Here is a 15,739-nt window from a genome sequence, read left to right on the forward strand (position 1 = left end):
TTGAACTGAGACGTGAGGTCTGCAGATAAACAAATGCGAAAGGTTTTTTTTTACGGATGAGATCACACCATCATGTAATAATAATCACTTTTTGACACCGACTGGCCGCAGCATCCGCCTCATAGCACTGCTGATGCTTTGGAGATGAACGAGAAAGGCTCCTCCAAATAACATTCAAGACCGCGGAGGAGCTGCACCTTCATCAAGCACGCATGCGGAATGCAGCCATGGAAAGAATCTGCGGTTCGCACGAGGTTTAGCGCCACATTAAAAAGAAGCGTTGCGTGAAACCGCAATGGAGTCGAGCGCAGCAAGAATGGATATGGTTGCTGGAATGCGCTACTAGTGCACGCTCATAAGAGAAGACACTAGGTGTGGCCAAACTACAGCCATGTAGCCACTAATTTTCTCTGCTCCATCTCCTGTGGGTTAGAATCACCTGACCACTATTACGATTACTACTACTTATAATAATAAATTGGTTTTCTATAGGACTTTTCTAGATATGCAAAACAACTATTTACAACTAAAACATTAACAGCATTTTTCTTTGTTCCGTTTCAGAAGGAAAAATGTTTTCCAACACTTTCTTGTTTTTCCTTCAGATTCATTATTTTTTGTGTGTGTTGGGTATACGTGTAGAAACATAAATGAAACTAATTAGTGTAGCACAGCATAGTGCCGAAAAGGTCAAAGGCATCTCCAGATTTTGTGTTTTTTTGTGGAAAAGGTATGACAGTGACCATAGAAACATAAATGGAGCTCATTAGCGTAGCATGCCAGAGCATAGTGACAAAAAGGTCAACAGCATCTCTGAACATCTTTTGTGTTTCCAACTCAGAAAAGAATGATGATGACTACTACAGAACCGCAAATTAAACTTATTATTAGCACAGCATAGCAACGAAAGTGTTGAATGCGCTTCTGATGACCTTTTGTATTTTTTTTTGAGGGGGGGTAGACTATCACCGCAGAAGCGTAAATGGAAGGTATTAACATCGTGTATCATAGCTTCGCATAACATAGGTTAGCAATGAGTGGTGTGGAAAGTGTACTAGAAAACCTTTGGGTTTTTGGTGGGAAAAGTTTGACGATGACCATAGAATTCTACATTGAACTTATTAGCCTAACATAGTATAGCGTAGCATAGCATAGTGATACAAAGGTACAATGTGTCTCTGAAGGTTTATGGCTTTTTCTTTTTTTTCTGCAAGAGAAGTGTGGCACTGAATATAGATGTAAAAGGAACTTTGCATTTTTAACTTGTCAGAAAAGTGTAACGATTAGCATAGAATAGCAAAGAAGTGAAAAAGTCAAAGGTCAAGTGTAAGTTATTAGCATATCATAGCATTGGGAAAAATGAGATAAGAAAAGGGTCTCGGATAAACATACATTGAAAAAGCTGCAAAGTTCTATACTTTTATTCCATGTCTTCCACGTATCTGTGGAGCTTTCCTACTAAAAGCTTTCGTGGCAAACATGATTTACACCCATTGGAGATGATTATTACTCATATGACAAACATTGGGAGGAAGAGCTTTTTACATCCACACCAAAATAAGCACATGTGAAAAGAAGGTGGGTGGTTTTGTTGCGCACAGGACCTCAATTGCAATTCTCTTCGCACGGACCACTGAACGCAGCACCAAGGCCATTGACAACAAGAACGTTTTTTGGTTTTTTTGTATTTTCACGCCTCGGGTCAGAACCTCAGGTGGTGTAATTCTGTTGATATCGCTGAGCGATCCAAGGCCAAACAGTGCGCACAAAGAAACCAAAGAAAACGAGAAATACAGTCCGACCTCGCAGGATGCCAGTCGTGCTTGACCTTATGATGATGAACCATTGAGGCAATGTTTGAAAGAGAATTTTAGCATTTTTAACACATGAATGCAAGAACTTAACCCCGGTGTTATAAAAAAAAAATAAACTAAAGCAAACTATTTTGCCTTCGGTGATGCATAGCATACGTGGAGTGTGGGAGGTGAGACGCTTCCGATTAAGACTGTTGCGGAAAAAGGAAATAAAGAAGAAATTAAATTTCCTATTCCTTTTCCCGCATTTAAGGAAGCAGAAAAGACAGAGAAAAAAAAAAGAGAAAAATTAATTCCCACTGAAGTGAAATTAACAACATTCCTTCCTACCTACATATTTTTTGTCTTAAACTATTAAAACTTCAATACAACTCATTCAGGACACCTACAAGCTATTCTCATTCAGATCCATCCATCCATTCATCCATCCATCCATCCTCTTAACCGCTTATTTGTTATGTGCTGGAGGTTGGATCCCAAGAGCGCAGGCACAAATAAGATTTTAACTATTTATTCACATCGAGAGGCGTGGAACAAACTTGACTAGACAAGAAACAAAGAGAGTTGCACAGAGAGACAGTGATAGGTAATAATCCGACAAAGACACAGACTTCTCAGAAGGATTTTATAGAGAAGGAATCGATCTGATTTGGTTGTGGCTAGACATGTGGGTAACAGGACTGACATGGAATTATCTGATTGGCTGTTGACCAGGTAAAGTGATTAAAGATTCTTGACATCACAAGACATCAGATAGCCTAAAACCAGTTGAAACTAGATGCTGGTTACATCAGTTCAAAAGTACATAACAGGCACTTGACCTCACGGTCATGAACCCAAACTTAACAGGTCATGAACTCAAACTTAACCCTGGTGTGACCCCAGACACACCCTGCATGACCCGCCGAGTCATGACATTATTCCTCATATTCTCATTCCACAAATGAGAATAACCATTCAAAATACTCTCTGAGCCCTTCAAGTCTCACATTCCACATTTCAACATCAATTCCACAGCATTTCACTTCACCTTTTCATTATTCAAACGCAAGTTCTGCAGAAATTAAATGTAGTTTTAAATCAAATTTAAAGTAATAGTAAAGTACAGTATAGTACATCCATCCATCCATTTTCTTGACCGCTTCTTCCTCACAAGGGTCGCGGGGGGTGCTGGCGCCTATCTCAGCTGGCTCTGGGCAGTAGGCGGGGGACACCCTGGACTGGTTGCCAACCAATCGCAGGGCACACAGAGACGAACAACCATCCACACTCACAAGCACACCTAGGGACAATTCGGAGCGCCCAATTAACCTGCCATGCATGTCTTTGGAATGTGGGAGGAGACCGGAGTACCCGGAGAAGACCCACGCGGGCACGGGGAGAACATGCAAACTCCACCCAGGAATGGCCGAAGCCTGGACTCGAACCGGAGTCCTCAGAACTGGGAGGCGACGTGCTAACCAGTCAGCCACCGTGCCGCCCAGTATAGTACAACATTTAATTAATAATACAAAGTAAATTGCCTGGAAACAGTGCATCATCTTGAGCGTGCGACTGTGGCTGGAAGTCATTTCTGCATGCGTGATTTGTCCCACACACTTTTTTTTTTTTTTCACAGCATCTCATTAAGCGGCCGGATGTTAATGTTGCATATTTCCCAATGGGAGCACTATTTGGCAAAGAAGAAGAACGAGAAGAAGAAGCCAGCCTGATGGCTCATGTCTGTACTCACATTATGGCGAGGAGCCCGTCGATCCAGCTACGCATTGAAGACGCCACGTGTTTACATGGATTAAGAACACACACGCACATACATAAGCCACACACACGCGGCCGCATCTGTTTCAACACAACGGAATGATCAAAGTGAATATTTCTTTCATAAATCACATACTTTCTTGTGTTTGTGTGCGTCTCCGTGAGAGGGTGACACATGTGTGTAGCATCTGACTCTGGGCGGTTTTAAGTTTTTTTAAGACAAAAAAAAAAGAAAAGAAAGTTTTGATTGTTACTGGAAACTTTTTTTTTTTTTTCCCCCTGAACAGCTGAAATGTCCCGGCAAGTCGGCACGCACCTGCAGCAACTCTCCAGCTATGTAAAACAACTCAAAGTGATCCAGATGATAGATGTATTTTTGCAACATTATGCTGTACGTTGCCCTGACTGACGGTAGACGATACATAGATATTTTGCATTTTATACCAAATGGGTGAACAGATGTAACGTCATAATTTGCCTGGTGACCAATGACGTAATTGATGGGATCTGTATAATAAGACATTACAGCAAATAAAATCTCATTCACTCCAAGGTAGTTCTGTGCTGCCGTTAATAATCCAAGGTTTCTCACCATATTGGGACAAGATCCATCCATCCATTTTCTTAGCCGCTTGCTCCTCATAAGGGTCGCGGGGGTGCTGGGGCCTATCCCAGACGGCTTCAGGCAGTAGGCGAGGTACACCCTGGAGTGGTTGCCAGCCAATCGCAGGGCACACAAAGACGAACAACCATCCACACTCACAAGCACACCTACAGACAATTCCTAGTGCCCAATTAACCTACCATGCATGTTTTTTGGAATGTGGGAGGAGCCCGGAGTACCCGGAGAAGACCCACGCAGGCATGGGGAGAACATGCAAACTCCACCCAGGAAGGCCGGAGCTTGGACTCGAACCCGAGTCCTCAGTGCTGGGAGGCGGACATTGGGACAAGATATTTTTTCAATTATTTTCCAATATTATTAATAATTTGGGAGTTTTTTTTTTTCAAGTGTTGTGATCTCAATTCCCCACAAATTGTGAAGGTTGACTGTACAGTTAATAAGTGTTTAAATAGATTGGATAAAGTGGTCCATCTTCTGATCGGTTATCGTTTGTTTTTCGTTTTGTTTATTTACTCTCTGATCTGCGATCAGCAAAATCTTGATCATGCAAAGTCTAATTATTAATGACTATAGTGCTAAAACATAGTTTAGCGGTCGTGCACATAATTAAAAATAATAATAAAATAAAACATACGTAGACAAATAATAAATATATTTGTTTTGTTTTTTCAATTTCATACTATTTAATTTTTTTCATATGATTTTTTTAAAATAATTTTTTGTAAACTATATTCAAATATAGAATAGCAAGTTTAACTTTTACAGCTTTATTTATTTACGACATACAGTATATCAATTTGAATAATTATGTATAAATAAAAGAAATACAACTTATAGCACAAGTATAATACTCTATATAAGAGAGTATTATATTAATGTAATATGTATTATTTTTGACTTTTTTTATTTATATAAAACCAATCTAATAATTTAAAAATTAATACAATTCAAAATAGCTGTAAAGAAATTATGCTTTGCAATAATACCAATAAAAATAAAAGTACAAAAAAAACACTCAGGTTAAAATGTTGTCATGAAAAAAATGAATAATAATAATAATAATAATAATAAGCTGTTGTAGAACTTGGGTTGCTAACCATGACTCTATCATGATGCCTACTATAAATCAACTGAGTCTGATCTCATTAGATTGTGCAGGTGCACTTGAAATGTATAACGTGATTTTTGTCTCCATGTCGTCAACATATGTTTACTATTTTGCAATCAAATATAGGTCAGAAGGATGGAAATCTTCAACAACCAGCTGATGCACACTATAACATGTGGGGTAAGGAAGACAAGGGGGAGGGGGAAGAGGAGGAGATGGAAGAGGAAGAGGAGGCGCTGAGCAGATGTAACAACTTAACCCGTTGACCTCAACTGTCCCGCCTGAGCAAATAAAAACGTCCACATCCTGCCGCCCGCACATAGAGTGCATATAGTCACTTGTATTCATGTGGACAAGTTAGATCGTACTGCAGCACGAGTTAATACTGCTTGTATTATTTTTTATATCTTAATAGCCAAAGGTTTCATAATAAGGCTTCTCAAATGGCTATCATGGGATATTTTATTTTGTGTAGATTTTTAAGATATATTTTTTTTAAATGCATTTTGGAAATAGGCCATAATCGAGGATGACTAAGTTCACTTTTGCCCAACAGGTATAAATCAAGTGCATATAGTGAAAGTCAATATGGCAACGTGCATATGGCAAGAAAGTTAATCAGCCTTGGTTTTATTTTTGATAAATTAGTCAAAACTTCTTAATTCGCTTTTTCACTTGATCCTTATGATTTTTCGGTAATGCAGTAAATAAAGTGTGGATCGATGCACCTGAGGGCACTTCTAACTGTCCTATAGCAAATGGCGTTAATATTTCTTGTTTTTATTTTTAATAAAAATTAAAAAAAATTCTAAATATGTCTTTTCACCTGGCTACTGCAGAATTTTGACGGGGAAAAAACTATTTAATAGATTTTGGAATAAGACTATAATCAAGGATGTGCGTGAATTCATTTTACATGTCATATAGCAAAAGGAGTTAACATTCATCATAATAAATGTGCACAAACATAAAAAATAAAATACAAAAATACAAAAAATACCCCCCCAAGAAAATTCACTTGGTGTATTGGGGTATTTTGTGTAGAATTTTGAAGAGGTTAAATAAAAGTAATTTATTTCGGAATAAGGCTGTAAAAAAGATGGAAAGATGTGCATGAGGTCACTTGAGTGTTGTTAGCCAAGTGAGTTAATACTAACTGTTTTTTTTTTGTTTTTAAATAAATTATCCAACAGTTCTAAATAAGGCTCATCACTGATTCATTATGGGATATTCTGTTTTGACTTTTTAATAACCAATATTAAATTAATCAATTTTGGAATTAGGAGGTACAATTCGAAATGGGGCCAAATCCAAGGACACAAAAAATATAGATTTTTTTTGGCCAACATTTCTAAATATGTATTTTCATATGGTCCATACAGAGCCTTTTGTGTGGAATTTTTAGGCAAAAAATAAAGTTAAATCATTCTGAAATAAGACAGCAATCAATGACAAGGCTGAGCTAGCAAAGGGAGGTAGGTAATAAGTTTTATTTTTATTTTTTTTTAATAAATGAGCCAAACTTTCTAAATAGGGATTTTTACTTGGTTCTTTGGGAGTATTTTGCATAAAATTCTTAGGCAAAAATGAATTTAATCCACTTTGAAATAAGGCTGTAACACTGCAGCGATCGGTTAATATGTGTGACATGTTTACAAGCAGACGCATCTTCTTCAGCCGTGACTTGACTAATTGTATAATTGAAAGTGCATGTTGTTTTTCCAGACACGCACACAATGAAAATCAGCCACTTTCACACCAAAGCGGAGGCGGAACTTTTTTTTTTCCCACACAGCAACTCTCTCTGTGTCTCTCCAGATCACTGGGATGGTCACGCGAGGAGGCCCGAGCTAATGTTTCATTCAGCCTGAGCAGCTGACAGCTTGTTGACCTTCTCTAAGAGCCCCTCCACATGTGCTGCGAGCTTCCAGTCTTACATAAGTGCACCGAGGCGGCGATGTGGTCCAACTGAAGCGCAGCTTCAACGGGGGAACGGTGCAAAATGCCGCCATATGACATCCGTGTTATCATAAACAAAGGTTATCTGTGTCTGATTAGCGTATTTCTACGAGCATGAGTGGGGGGGCGCCTGATGCTATAAATTCCAAACTTGGTAACAACTTTACTGATGCATAGCCACCAGTAGATGGCATCAATGGCCCATTTTAGATATGAGATCAGCACAGTTCTTGAGTCCGCTGGGAAAAATGGCTACATTTATGAAACCTGCCTTTGTTCTACTGCTGATTATTTAAAAAAAAAAAAAAAAAAAAAAAAAAAATGGAAAGAAACAGAATCAAACTTTCTCCCTGGTGAAAGGGGAGAGTCTACTCTTACATTTATAGGTGCATTGGACCGTGTTCGTACATTCAACACAATATTCTGTGGGTCTTGAAAATGTGAAAATGCTGAATCTGATTGTGGAATGCCATATTTCTGTATGAAAGCGTAAACAGCCACGGCAATATCCCACCTTTGCTGGGCTCTGCTTGAAAGGCATAAAGCCAGTAAAAATGAGCAGAAAAGAAATGATATCTTGGCACGGCCAAAAGTTCATACGCGTCCAATCACTTTGCTCTAACTTTCTTTAAATCCCTGTACATGCTCCACGAGAAGATATAATTGCAAGGTGATCCAGTTGTTCCAATGCTTCATTCATTGCTTCTTTCAGTCCATTTGAGAGTAGTGCAGCCAACAAATTAATGGTAATTAACCCCAGGAGAACCAAACAGGTGGTTGGGTCACCTGTTAACGCTTGACTTGTCAGTTCATCAATTACAAGATGTGACGACAGCTCTAGAAATGTAGAGTTCAGAATCCATTAAAAAACGGTGCTCACCTTTGAGTATCATAACAATGTATAGTACTTGTTTTGTTTTTAAATAATTGTCCAGTATTTTTTAAATATGCTTTTTCATGTAGTGGTTGCAGGGCATTGTGTTTAGAAATTTGTGGAAAGGAAATGAATTTATTCCATTTTGGAATAAGGCTCTAATGACGCTAATTGGCAACTCTGCGAAGCCCTGCCCACTTCTGTGTGTCACACCAAAGGGTGTTAATACTTTTTGCTTTTATTTTTAATAAATTAACCAAAATTTCTAAATATGCCATTTCACTTGGAAATTATTGAGCATTTTGTATATAATATCCGAGTATATTGGGGTGCTAATTTGATCTATTTTGGGTAAAATTTTGGCGAGTACGTAGTAATGTATCTTTTTTAGCAATTATCAAAATGACTTAATATTTACTTTTTTTTCAATACATATAAATTGGGTCATTACGGGGAATTTTGTATAGAATTTTTATGAAGGTAAATTATTTTAATCCATTTTGGATTAAAACTATAGGAGCTTATACATCAACATTTTTTAACTACTTCTCATGTTTCTTATCTGGCATAATTTCTGAATGATGCATTTTAGTTTGTCTTAGGGGTAGGTTTGTATATAATTTTATACCTCCCCAAATATAATGTCATACAGTAAAGCTCTTTAATGAGGCTGGGTGAGCAAATCAAGTGCACACACAATTGAGAGCACATGCATCTTCTTCTTTTTTTTTTATAAATTAGTCAAAATTTCTAAATACTGTTTTTGAAATTGTTATTTAAATTATTTTGTGTGGAATTTTTAAGGAGACAATCAATTTATTCAATGTATGAATTATCATTACACCGAACATGCTGACTGAGAACCCTTGAAGACGTTCAGCGAACAACAGTTCATTCGTTGCATGACTGCAATAGTTAACATAACAAAAGTGTACTCACACAAAAGCGTGGTAGACGAACGCCCACTCCCGGGGTCTCTCCAGGACGTTGTACAGGTAGTTCTGGAGCCAGCGGTAGCGCGCGTTCCTCCTGCCGCCCTGCGCGCTGTACGCCAGCGGCTTGCCCAGCAAGCTGAGCCGGGCGCCCTGCTTCCGCCGGTCGGCGGCGCCGGGCGGCCCCAGCCCGTCCCCGGCTCCGGTCCGAACCGCGTGGTTCATCGTCCTCTGGCCGAACTCCACATCCCTCGGGGTGAAGTCCCGCCCCAGGCGTCCCGGGGAAGTCTTGAGCCAGATTCCGGAGCCGACAACACCGCCGCTCTCGTCGCCGCCGTGACCCCGCGGCATGGCATCACTGGCGCGGGCGTGGAGGGCACTGGGAGACCGGCGGACATTCACACGCAGCCGGGGGGGGGGGGTCTTCGTTCTTGGGGGTGAGCGGGTTTGGATACTTATTTCAAATGGAGTAATGTATAGGCCTGCTACTCGTCATCTTGTCTGGTACCGTAGCTGTCCGGTCCAAACACTTGTGTGCAAGACGGGGGGAAAGTGGCTGTGAAGAAGAAGATCCATGGAGACATTTGTGGGGAAGGGGGTGGAGGGTTGGTTGGTTGAGGGGCTCTCTCCCTCCCACTCGGGCTTCTTTCTCACCAGCCCCCTGAGTGGCAAAAGTAGTCAGTCACTATCGGAATCAATCGGCTGATCTCACTCGTGGATTGTGGTGTATCGGCAGCATAAGACCCTGCAAGCGAAACACCCGCAAAAATACTGCTGTTTTGAAATGTAGTAAAACGGCATCAGGAAACTATTATAGTAAAGATGCCTTGAAAACCTACATCTAGCTCATCTCATCTGTACACATTTCATCTGTACTTTATGATGAAAATTTGAAAACAACAGAATGTGATAACATTTTGTTATGTTCCATCAAACACTAACATATGGCAGAATACAATGGTAACGTTAGAACATTTAAAATGTTAATGTATGGAACGTATCACAAATGTTAACATGCGTGTTCATTTTTGTTGTAAAAGGCCATTAAGTATCTACGTATGGGTTCGTTTATGAAACATAACGTAAAAATTTGAAGCCACTTGTCTTAATGAAAGTTAAACGACTTAATTATTTTGAGCTTTTCCCAATAATGTTTCATTCCCGGACAACTCACCTATTTCCGGGTTGGAAATTGACCACCTGATGCGTTTACGTGACACACCCCTTTTAAGGAGTTTATTGCGGGGGGACGTGTCATGTAATAACAGTGTGTTATTTCGATACACGGTAAAAGTAAAAGTGTCATGATAGCCAAACGCTACGAACGTGTCTGAAACGGAACAGTTATTTTTTTAACGATTTTTTTTTTTTTTAACCTTCATTTAAATCAAAATGGCACATTTTATTTGGTCGTATGGGCTTGGGGTGGGGATGTATTGCCCCCTATCATTTGCCAGGGACACCTTTGCCTGCTGTATTCTTCAATGGAAGTTGTTTATTCCTCACTTCATTTCTGCATGTATTTTTGACTGTGAAGAGAATGGTAGCATTACTATACATTGAAACGAGAGCATTGCGTTGACTGGTATGATATAATAGTGACATCTTGTGGTTTAACATTGTTATTACATAGATAAAGATCAGACGATAGATAATGTTGTTTTTCATTTCCACTTCGATGACGGTATCAATGATTACTAATGTTTTAGAAAATGGTGCCTTAAAATAGGATTTTTCATTTAATTGAGGAGGGAATCTATTTGAGAGGGAGAGAGAGAGAAAGAGAGCAGTGTAGGGATTATCATTCTGCACATTGGATTGGGATTAGAGAAACACCAGTCCAGGCTGCGCGCGCAACACTTTCCCCTTTGCGTGTGAACCCATTTATAGGGACACTGGGACGACACCTCAATCCATCTCGGATTTGGACCCGTGTGTGGACATGGCCGACGTTCCGCAGCTCGTCAAAATCGGCATTTCGCTGAAGATGCTCCCCAACAACACCGCCGTCTACTTCAAATCCGACGGAGCCCGGTTCGGACAAACCCGGACCATAAAGCTGCTCACCGGCTCCAAATACAAAATCGAGGTGGTGGTTAAACCCGGAGCGGTCGAGGCCACGTAGGTAGACTTGCATTTCTGTTTTTATTTTGAGATGTATTCATTTTTGTGTCACTTAATTGTGATTTCTGAATCAAACTATGCCAAATTTAGCACCAAATGATAAATATCGCAGGAACAATGCACATAAATCTGTGTGATGCGTTCAGGTGTCAAAATCCGTCTGATTGGTGATCTGTTATCAGGTTGACGCCACTATTTCGAAAGATGCATTCAGTGGAAAACGGTTATTTCTGTTATTCAGCAATTACCGTATCTGTTAAAATAAACATATAGAATGTCACAAGTGTGGGAAATGACAAAAGTGTTAGTTTAATGTATTTAGCAAAAAGGTCAAACACCTGAGCCAGTGTTGCTAATTTAAACCGAATTGAGCCTGATTTTACGAGGCACCCTTGAAGGCATCAACCTAGCCCAGATTAGGAACTTTAATTAAAGGTTTTATCGCTGTGGTCTTCATGATGACGTGCTGAGTGTCTTTGTTGATTTAAAAAAATAATAATAATTTAACAACTATGCCCAAATACAGATAAAGCGCAGATATTTAAATGAATCATGTACCAGGTTGTGGGAAAATAGGTCGGCGCACAGGCCATGATGGAAATGTCAGGCAGAATTTGGGGCACAGCTGTGGCATGAATCACTTGACCTAGCAGCAAAAAAAGAAAAATAAAATAGAAAAAAGGAGCATATTATGATCAGATGGGCTGGTCGAAATTAGAGGGCGGCCAAAACATTATTATGTCAGAACAAAAAGCTAATTAGATCTGCGTTGGTAGCACAGAATAGCGTTAGCTAACAGTGTTATCATGTTCTGTTCAAAATAACTTTTGGTGTGTATATGCCACCTCGGGTCGTTATGAATGTAAAAAAGAAAAAGAAAAAAAACTAGACTGCAAATACTGTAAATGTATAAATGATTTCATCGTACTAAACAATAATGCAACACTTATCTCTTTACTTCCAATTTTCATGAGCCAAACTCACAAGTTCACACATTTGTCTTAAATGTGTTCCAAAGCACCTCTCCTTTGTCAAGACAATCCAAAATGTCTGTACGTTGATTAGACATCAAGATTATTGCTTAAGTGTGTCGTTGCCCACAATAAAAGGCCACTCTAAAATGTGACGGCACCAACTGAGTAAAACGGAAGTTAACATTCCTATGCTGCTAATCACAACCATCCCTCAAGATATCATTTTCTTGGCTCGGCAGGTCGATGAGCTTGGGCGGAGTCACCTTCGCTCTGGAGCGGCAGTCCAAGGACCCTCAGTCGGTGGTCTACACGGGCCTGTATGACACCGAGGGCGTGGCGCACACCAAGAGCGGCGAGAGGCAGCCCCTTCAGATCAGCATACAGGTACTCTTTAACTTTAAAGGCGCTGTGGTGTAGTTTTTTTTTTTTTTTTTTACTAAAAATTATTTTTTGTCATATTGTGTGGGAGTTAAAAATTGTACTTGAGAATTTCTTATAAAGAAAATTTAAAAACATTCTTCACGTCAAATCAAATATTAAAATCACCGACCTGTGTGGCAGATGTGTTAACCAATAGGCAACCATGTTGTCACATTATTTCCTTTTGGGAGAATCTTGTGATTATGCGAGAATGTAAAATGTCTTCAAATACTATATTTGTGTCGCAGTTCACAGAGGCGGGCGCATTTGAGACGGTGTGGCAGGTGAAGTTCTACAACTACAACAAGCGGGACCACTGCCAGTGGGGCAACAGCTTCAACAGCATCGAGTACGAGTGCAAACCCAACGACACGCGCACGCTCATGTGGGTCAACAAGGAGACCTTCATTTGATGCGAAGAGATGCACACGCACACACGCGTTGGCATGGCAACACGCGTGTCAGTTTTAACCATAGACTGAGTTTCACTAATGTCCATTGGAAAGCATTTCTCTATTTAAAATAATAATAATAATAATAATCTTTTTTTCTGAAATATTTGCAGGTTAAAAAAAATACTATTCTTTTTTTATTGTATTTATTTATTTTTTTAATAAAAATAACTTCAATGTATTTGGAGATACACGTTCCCCATTGTCTTTGTCCAATGCAAAGCATATATCGATGCATTATTTTTCTCTTATATAAAACTTTTCTTTCTTACAGTCTACATTTTTTTTTTCAGAAATATTTTGTTAAAAAATTATATCCTCACATTGTAGGCTTTTCATTGGACCAACTGAGCTCCAGTTGCCTACTTTTTTATTTATTTATTTATTTATTTTACCTTGACATTGCAAAGGATGCATCTCTATTCTTTTTTTATTAGTGCTAAATAAGGTTGTTTTTTTAATCCAAATATTTTCAGTAATCTCATTGTTTAAGAAAAGCATAATTTTCATTAAAATATTGTAATGTAATTATTTTCAGAAATATTTTTGGGGATTATTAAAGTATTTTTAAATTAAAATTTTAAATAAAAAAAAGAACAACTTTGCTTTATTTTAGATACATAACATGCTTTTCATTGGACCACTTTGAGAATGTTGTGCATGTGTTATGTTTGAACTGTGTGTGCGTGTATCAGTTTTAACACTACTGTATTGTCACTGTCCAATGGAAAGCCTGCTCAGATCGGCATATGACTTTAAAATAAGATTTCCTTAAAAAATAAATAAATAAAAAATAAACCTAATTTCTAAATATGAGGAATATTTTGTAAATAATTTGTACGTACACTACAGTACATGCTTTTCATTGAACTAAATGATGTACAGTATGTTGTTTTATGTATGTGAAATGGTGACTTTGGCAACAGCATGCGAGTTTATGTTATTTTGTTATACATATAAATGGTGCTCATGTAAAAAAAAAAAAACTCCACCAGTGAGGTTGTGAAAGAAAGGGTTGGTATTGAAACGAAAATGTTGTTTTCGCCGTTTTGAACCCTGTATATTTGCTTAGTGGACAGGTTTTGTATTATTATTATTATTTTTTTTTTTATTATTATTAGTATTATTTGACACTTGGTGATGCCGTGCTCCTGTTTGCATTATCCGTGTTCTCTCTACCTCTACCAATGAAAATTTAGTGATTAAGTGAGGTCTTTATATCCTATTTTTTTATATTCCGGTTGTGTTTTTGTCAAAATGCATCTTTTGTACAAGTGACATGCATTCAAATGTGTATTATATTTTTTGTGATACAGTACTGTATATGATTTGGAATTGACCTATGCAATAATAAAAAAAATAAATTAAAAAAACACACACACACACGAAGAACTAAATGCATTAGAGTCCATATTAGATTGTGTGTTTCTTATAGAAGCTTTGCTTCATCTTTAAAGCCACTTAAAATTGGACTCAGGCTTTATAAGGCCCAGCGAGGATTTAATGAGCGTGCGTGAGGTAACCTTTGGTGTAATGATGGAGTGTTTTGGGATTAAACGGACAACACAGAAGCAAGCCACCTGTATGCACAGCAGGGTGCTCAAGGAAATCCCGGTTGGGGAAGCGTCCACACACCATGCAGGGAAGTCTTACCGCCACCAGGGAGCGCTCAAGACAATGCATGATTAGTAGGGAAACCAAACTAGTGTACTACTACTGTACATAACATGCCAATAATTTATTACATCATCCCCAAAAAAGCACAACAAAAGCGTTTGTACATTTTTTTTTTTATCAAGATCAATATTACTCTAGAAATATTATGCTTTAACAGTAACATAACTGTAGTGCGAGTGTGATACTGCATATAAGCTGGGACCACTGATAACAGTATTCTTTTTTAAAATCCACTATACTCATACATAAATGAACAAATTATAATTAAGGTAGATGCATCACCAAATAGCTAAATCTCAAGTCATTTTCATCATCATCATTTTCATCGTGTTTTTTATGATGTTTCCATTTAGATTATTAAAGCGTTAAAAGCCAGGATATAATCAGGATAAGTTTTATAGGCAAATAGAAAATTATCCCTATTTCCCCATACACTGTCATTGTCTGGATTTGTGTTCTTAAAAACAAAACAAAACAAAAACAAAGGCACAGGGGATTACTGGAAAAGTATATATTTTTTTTCTCCCCAGAATCTACTATAAACATATTTAATTGAAAAATTCCCCCTTCATTGAATATCATTTCTGGATTATTTTTTAAACTAAAATAATCAAGTTGCTCAAGTTTATCATTCCACAACAAACGACCATCACTTCCGACCATCCTCGAATGCAGCACAGTATATCGCTGGTCAGCCGGAATCTGAATTCCTGCAAACTGGCAGTCTCCAAAACTGAAGCTGCAGATCGTGAGTTCATTCCTCAACCCATGAGACAGGCTTGTATTATTTATTTATTTATTTATTTATTTTTCAATTCTTTATTTTATTCTCTTCCAAGTGTAAATAAACAATAGCCTAATCTAAAAATACTGTTTTGAACACCAAAGACAAAAACAATACACAGACTTGAAAGTTCAACTTTACTTGTGTGAATCACATTTTAAAAGGACGACACAATCCCACAGTTGAAAAAGATAGACATCGACTGTCGCGTTTTCATGTTCCTGGACAATCTGATCGA

At 38.3% G+C, this 15,739-nt stretch overlaps 2 protein-coding genes across 4 annotated transcripts in view; one reads left to right on the plus strand and one right to left on the minus strand.

Annotated features, from left to right (window-relative positions):
- kcnq5a (potassium voltage-gated channel, KQT-like subfamily, member 5a) overlaps positions 1-10,268 on the minus strand; it is a 55,296-nt gene extending 45,028 nt beyond the window's left edge. The window contains exons 1-2 of one of the 3 annotated variants that reach the window (XM_077495353.1): positions 10,245-10,268; positions 9,078-9,731 (exon numbers count right to left, since the gene is read on the minus strand). In XM_077495353.1, the coding sequence (XP_077351479.1) occupies positions 9,078-9,421 (344 nt within the window). In that variant the 5' untranslated portion in view covers positions 9,422-9,731; positions 10,245-10,268. Of the gene's footprint in view, positions 1-9,077; positions 9,837-10,244 lie in introns of those variants that run through there. The other 2 variants (XM_077495351.1, XM_077495352.1) reach the window with 2 other exon arrangements.
- A 605-nt stretch (positions 10,269-10,873) lies between these two features.
- cnrip1b (cannabinoid receptor interacting protein 1b) lies at positions 10,874-13,199 on the plus strand. Its single transcript, XM_077495354.1, has 3 exons — positions 10,874-11,191; positions 12,408-12,552; positions 12,837-13,199. Exons 1-3 carry the CDS (start codon positions 11,013-11,015, stop codon positions 12,999-13,001), a joined length of 489 nt encoding a protein of 162 aa, XP_077351480.1. The 5' UTR covers positions 10,874-11,012; the 3' UTR covers positions 13,002-13,199.
- Positions 13,200-15,739: the final 2,540 nt, after the last annotated feature.

This window comes from Festucalex cinctus, chromosome 14 (assembly GCF_051991245.1).
Source record: "Festucalex cinctus isolate MCC-2025b chromosome 14, RoL_Fcin_1.0, whole genome shotgun sequence".
Lineage (NCBI taxonomy): Eukaryota > Metazoa > Chordata > Actinopteri > Syngnathiformes > Syngnathidae > Festucalex > Festucalex cinctus.